The sequence below is a fragment of the Tupaia chinensis genome, unplaced genomic scaffold (assembly GCF_000334495.1).
Source record: "Tupaia chinensis unplaced genomic scaffold, TupChi_1.0 Scaffold000574_1, whole genome shotgun sequence".
Taxonomy (NCBI): domain Eukaryota; kingdom Metazoa; phylum Chordata; class Mammalia; order Scandentia; family Tupaiidae; genus Tupaia; species Tupaia belangeri.
This window is the reverse complement of record NW_006160088.1, coordinates 3,081,608-3,087,900: the sequence shown is the minus strand read 5'-3', so window position 1 is coordinate 3,087,900 and position 6,293 is coordinate 3,081,608. Positions and strand designations below refer to the sequence as shown.

The 6,293-nt window shown below is 53.4% G+C and overlaps 1 protein-coding gene across 2 annotated transcripts in view; it reads right to left on the bottom strand.

The window, feature by feature from the left end:
- Window positions 1-6,293, bottom strand: part of NME9 (NME/NM23 family member 9) — a 22,413-nt gene that overhangs the window by 8,723 nt on the left and 7,397 nt on the right. For both annotated transcript variants that reach the window (XM_006158187.3, XM_006158184.3), the window contains 4 exons: window positions 5,897-6,000; window positions 4,795-4,866; window positions 2,767-2,883; window positions 91-166 (listed from right to left, as the gene is read on the bottom strand). In XM_006158187.3, coding sequence (XP_006158249.1) covers window positions 91-166; window positions 2,767-2,883; window positions 4,795-4,866; window positions 5,897-6,000 — 369 coding nt within the window. The remainder of the gene's footprint in view (window positions 1-90; window positions 167-2,766; window positions 2,884-4,794; window positions 4,867-5,896; window positions 6,001-6,293) is intronic.

The window sequence follows — 6,293 nt, the reverse complement described above, 5'->3', positions numbered from 1 at the left end:
GGTGGCTCAGTCAGTGGGTTCATTGTCTATTTCGAACACCTCCGGCTGAGCCTGCCCCGTCTGTGCCACGCTCATTGGTTCTACACTCACCCACATCCTTGTCCTCGCCGTCGTGCTTTTCACGGGGAAGCCATTCATCTTCCTGACAAAGGGCAGCATCTTTAATCTAGTGCGATCGATCGTGGAAAGAGAGCAGTTAGCTACTGAAAGGAGGACCGTCCAAAACCCGCAGAGGCTCAGCCCAGGGCACCGGCGGTCACAAGCTGCTGTGTGGCCGGAAGCCGCGTGGCTGACCGTGGGCTCTGATACCTGGCTGACCTGAGGCAAACCACGCGTGCCCAAGGTCTTGGCCAGCTGGAGGGCTGGGCTTGGGGGTCTCCAGGGAATGAGGATGCCTCCCCTCTCTCTCACATGCTTCCACGGTCTCACGAAAAACTAGACTTTTAAAAGAATCCCACAGAGGGATCAGCAGATGGCATAATGGTTATCTTGCTGGACTCCCACATAGCCAGCCATGGTTTGAGTCCCGGACCTGGTGGCTTGAAACTCAGGCCGGGCGTGTATGTTTGTGTGTGTACCCAAAATCCTGAGAAGAAAATGGAGAAGGGATTGTGACATGGCCATTCCCCTCTTGGGGAGGGGTGTGATTTCTTGCTTTCTGTCTCTCTGTCTGTCTGATGAGCGCACGTGCCCTATAGCAAAAATATCTTTTTCTTTTTCTTTTTTCTTTTGGAGAGGTTTTTGCCATAGAGTGCATGCACTCCCCAGAAAGACAGAGATGGAAAGTGAGAAATCACCCCCCAGGGGGGATGGCCACACTGCAATCCCTTCTGCACGCATGTGCACCCAGCGTGAGTTTAAGCCTCTGGGTCCAGGACTCGAACCATGGTCAACTACATGGGAGTCCAGCAACATGGCCATTATGTCATCTGCTGGTCCCACAAAAATCTCTTAAAAAACAAATCTCAACAAAACGAAAAAAAAGTCAATATAATCAGTCTTGGAAACGTGACAAAATCCTTTTTAGTAGCTGGGCGATAGTGGGGGATAAGAGTTGGAACACAAGGAAATCTATGGTGATCTTTAGTTTTTGATCGTACCTCTTTTCAAAGGCCTTAAAGTTGAGGGAACCAGCAGTTAGCGTAATGGCTATGTCGCTGGACTCCCACGTAGTTGACCACGGTTCGCGTCCCAGACCCGGTGGCTTAAAACTCACGCTGGGTGCATGTGCGTGCATGCCCAAGATCCCGAGAGGAGAATGGAGGAGAAGGGATTGCGGCGTGACCATCCCCCCTGGGGGGCGATTTCTCGCTTTCTGTCTCTATTTCTCTCTCTGTCTGTCTGGCGAGCGCACGCGCCCTGTAGCGAAAAACTTCTCAAAAAAAAAAAAAAAAGGCCTTAAAGTTGAGACTCAGGAAAAATAAGAAATGGGGAATTATCAGGAAGACAAACTGAAATGCAAGTAAATATTAAGTGATTGGCTATACAATCTGGAGAAGTAATGAGATGATTTTCCTGGGAGGATGCATGTGAAAATCTAAGCATCTGCAATTTTCTTTCCTGGGAAAAATTGCCAGTTTTCTTGGGGGAAAAAATTGTTCTAATCCATCCAATAAAAGTAGGGCCTTGCTTGGGGACCAGCAGGTGGCGTGGTGGTTAAGGCGCTGGACACTCCCACATGGCTGACCAGGGTTCGAGTCCTGAATCTGGTGGCTTGCTTTCTTGCTTCCTCTCTCTCTCTCACTCTCAACCTCTGTCTCTCTCTGGTAAAATTTAAAAATGAATGAATGAATAAATAAAATAAATAATTATTTTTAAAAAATGTATACATAAAAAAAAAGTAGGGCTTTGTTATTGGGCACCGAGTATGAAAACCTGAATGACGAATGTGAAACTGTGAAGGTGCGTTCGGCAGGTGCACATGGCGCCCGGGAATAGCTGTCTACCTAGGGGCGATGGTTTGCAAAGGCAGCCGGTTACATACGGGAACTCCAAGCCCGAGTTAGGGTAGAATCATTCATCAAGATCACAAGCTATGCTGACCCTACCTCTCATGGGAACGACTGAGCTTCATTTCTAAATGAAAGAAATGAGCCCCCCGGGATCCCAGAGAGAAGCTTCAGGAACGTGAGGGGTGGGTCACGAGGAGAGATCTCCCTGTGAGGCAGAGGGGAGCCAGGCAGCTGCCCCCTCCTTCCCAACACTTGATTCTGAAACCTTCCTCTCCTTTCTGAATTCGTTTGTTCAGACAGAAGTGCAGGATAAAAGAGAAACGGGGAAAAGGAGGTGAAGGGCTTTGGGTGAAGGGGATAATTTTTACTTTTTTTTTTGCATAGAGTGCATGCATGAGAGAGAGGAGAGAAAAAAGAACCCTCTGCGGGGTCTCATCTTGCCGCGATCCCCTTCCCTAGCCTCCTGGCTCCCCAGGAACCTCTGAGGTGTAATATGCACGTGTATCTCATGTTTTCAGGCTGTTTTCAGGGATCCAAACCTGCGGCCGACTGTGTGGCTTCCAGCCTCGCAGACTGTGTGATTTAATCGTGCCACAGGAAGCCGAGCCTTGGGACGACCTTTGCAAGAGGGCTTCAAAATGCACAGGGGTCCCAGTGGGCACCGCGCAGTCTCCCGAGCCCTCCATGAGGAGCAGACCCGTGGGGGACTTTCTGAGGCTTGGCGCTGACAGCTCCAGGAAACCCGGGTGGGGTGGGGGATGACAGCTGTGCCCTCGCAGCCCACGGAGTCTGCTTGGAGGGGTGACGTCCTTACCACTTTCCGCTGTCCGCCTTCCGCCAGCACCTTCTTCTCGGCCTCCAGCTGGTCGAGGATGGTTTTCTGCAGCAGCGGGGCATTCGCTCCTCTAACCACAGACACCAGCTCCCCTCCCTAGAAGGACCACGGCCGGGTGAGATCTCTCTGCAGACGCTGATCTCTCTCAGGAGACACGCCAGAGTGCTCAGGAATGTGCCTGGTTCAAGACTCACCTCCCCCTGGCCCGCGGCCTCCTCCACCCACTTCCTGTGTGGGTAGCCACCTCCTGAGACCCCCTCCTACAGCAGGGCGCCTCGGACCTGCCCTGGGCTCCGGCATCACTTCCCTTTCTCTGACCCTCACCTTTGACCCTTTGCCCCTCTTTTCAAAGCTTCCTTCGGGGCAACCAGCAGTTAGGCCAGGGGCGAACAGTGACCAGTACATTGGGAGTGACTCAGTGTGACTCGGCTGTGGCTCATCCCTTGGCAAACTTGTTTTTACCCAAAGAATTATTTTATTTAACTTTATTTATTTATTTATTTAAATTTTTGACCATCCAGGGACAGAGTGAGTGAGAGAGAAAGAGAGAGAGAGAGAGAGAAAGTGAGACAGCAAGCCACCAGGTCCAGGACTCAAACCACGGTCAGCCATGTGGGAGTCCAGCGCCCCTAACCACCGCGACACCTGCCGGCCCCTCAGCAAATGTTTATTGAGCACTTACTACCCAAGCACCAAGGCGAAAGGGAAGAATAGAAACGCTAAGCAGGAAAAGATGAAGCTGCTGTTGCCGTCAGTGGGTGGGCTCAGGGTGGGAGGAGGTGGCCATGCCAGGGGAACACCTGCACTGTGGCCATCGCTGTAAGAGGGGCCTGCAGGGCACTTGGAACTCGGGACCGCAACTCCCAGCACTAACTGGGACAGTCGAAAAAGACTTGTCGGTGAGGTGACCCTGAGTTTTCTGCTTTTTCAAATGTCTCTCTATGCATGACTCACGGAAGAGTGGGTCTAGGAGGCTGAGCGGCCGCCTTCCACTTCCATCCCACCACTTGGCAGATCCTGGGAGGTCAGACATGGCGGCCCACTCCCAGCAGGAGCCTTTGCTCAGCGTGTTCTCCCTGAGGGTTGACGTGGCCAACCCCTTACGGTGGTGACCCCACTTCCCACGAGCTCTGATGTCTCGTCCTGAGGCCTTTCCCCCTCTCTGTGCCTTTCCCCAACCCTGTTTTCATTGCAGAACTGCAGTCCCCCTTCTAGAAGCCAAAGCTCCAATGACTCTAAGCTTCTAACGTGTGGTATTTGCAGTGCCGAGCTCAGGAGGGTGACATTTCCAATTAAACAATGCTGGCCTGGCCATCTGGACGCCTGTGGGTGGTCAGGCCTGACCCCTAACAGTTCAATGAGGGGCTGGACTGCTCCAGAGCAGCACGCGGTCGGCTGCCTTCGGGGCCTAGCAGGGGGCCTGCGCCTGACCAGGAGCTAGTCCGGGGCCTTGGCCGTTGCGGGGCCGGGCCATAGCACACCGCAGAGATCTCAACAGCTTGGCTTTCCTGACGAGTCTCTCCCATTTCTGACTTCACGTCAACATAGCCTCACATTTCGGAGAACGGGTCTAACCCAGAAAGCAGGATTCACTTTTGCTAAATGTTCTCCTTTATGGAGCGGAGGCTGCGGATCTCGAACCCTGTGCTCCGAGAGTGGAATCTCAGTCTAGAGTGTTTGAGAGCCCAGAAGGCGCCTGCGCACTGGATGACGCGCGTTCTCCCCGTGCACAGCCAGCTGGGACAGCTGCCCCAGACAAGTGTCCGCCCACGAACTGTGTCACCGCGACCTCCCAATCGGGACCTTCAGGCCACCATTCTGGCCAGGGGCCTTGCTCACCCTCCCCTAGGGCAGGCCTCCGTGTAGCCCACGGAATAAAACCGTCGGGGGCGTGTCAGAGAGAACCACCCCGCGCATCCCAAGGTTTCATGGTGGCCCAGGGGATGCACCCGCTCGCGCTCCAGAGACCCGCAAGCCCCACAGGCCTGGCTGCGCACGCGCACTTACCGCGTAGAACAGAAAGGTCGGCTCGCACCTGCCGCGGTACTGTTCGAGGACGTCGAGACGGTCGGCCTCCGCCTAAGGAAAGGGCTGTCAGGGGCCCCGGGCGGGTGGCCCAGGCCACAGGGCGCTCCGCACCCCCTGCCCTCCCCAGGTGAGCCTGGCGCACCCCTGCTGCTGCTAATCACCCTGGCATCAAAACCGCAGAGGCAGACGCGTGGGCAGCCCGCCACCTTGACAAAGCAGAGGGAACTGGTCTCTCCTGCCCCCACCCCGTCTCCATGCTCTGCGGGCCTGACTGGCAACCAGAGGCCAGAGGTCCGCGGACGCGGCCTCACTGATGAGCCTGCCGCCAAGGACTTGAGGGTCCCCCATAATCTCCAAAGCTCCCAGCCCGGCTCCCTGCAGAGGAGCTGCAGCGTCTGGCCTCCGCAAATACATACTGTCCATGAACCCCCAAACCATGCACAGAATACGCTGTGTCTTTTGCACGCGTCTCTGGAATTTATTCTCATTTCCATTCATTAATCCAAGCCAGTGTTTGCTGAAAGCTCCCTTGATGGGTCAGAGGATGGAACCCGCAGCCCCCTGTGCTCTAGGAGGGACACTGGATCGTAGCGCTCAGCAGCCCAGGAGGAGCTGGAGCATTTGAGTGCCACGCATTCTCTCCCTTCAGACAGCATCAAGAAACTGGGAGTCACATAGAGACATTATAAATCATCATGCTGATAGTGCCAAAAATACCCCATGGATGATCTGAAAAAGGTGGTGCACACTTTCTGTTCCTCATTGCTTCCCCCCCCCCATAGGCTGTGTGTGCTCGAGAGAGAAAGACACAGAGACAGAGAAAGTGAGAAATCACCCCGGGGAGCGGGGGGTGACCACACCACAATCCCTTCTCCTCCATTCTCCTCTCGGGATTTGGAGCACACACGCATACGTGTCCAGCATGTTTTTCAAGCTGCCAGGTTCAGGTCTCGAACCACAGGATCAGCTCTCTGGGATCCAGGGCCTTAACCATCATGCCATCTGCTGGTCCCCCTTATTGCTCTTTAATTTTTTTTTTTTTTTTAACGCTGTATGACTTTTTGTTGAGAGAAAATCTTACTAAGGCAAAATGCAGAAGGTCCAGGCCAACTTCGATCCTCATCTTCTGGAAGAGGCTCACCACAGGCTTGCAGGGGCCACACCAAGCTTGGTAGACATCCACAACTGCATGGAACCAAGCACAGGACATTCAGCAGGTCCCAGCGCCATGCATCAGGCAAGATGGACATTTGACCTGCCAGTGGGCATGTTTGTGGGGTATTTAATGGTAAAAGGGGTTTATTATCCCATCAGATTACCAGTGAGCATGGAAACACGGCTAGCCTTCATTTCTCAGGAAACTGGTATTCTGAATATATTTTAAATATAATGTAATAAGGATGATAGAAAATCCTTTTTTTTGGAGAGTTTTTTTTTTTTTTTTTTTTTTCTATAGGGCGCATGCGCTCGCCAGAACG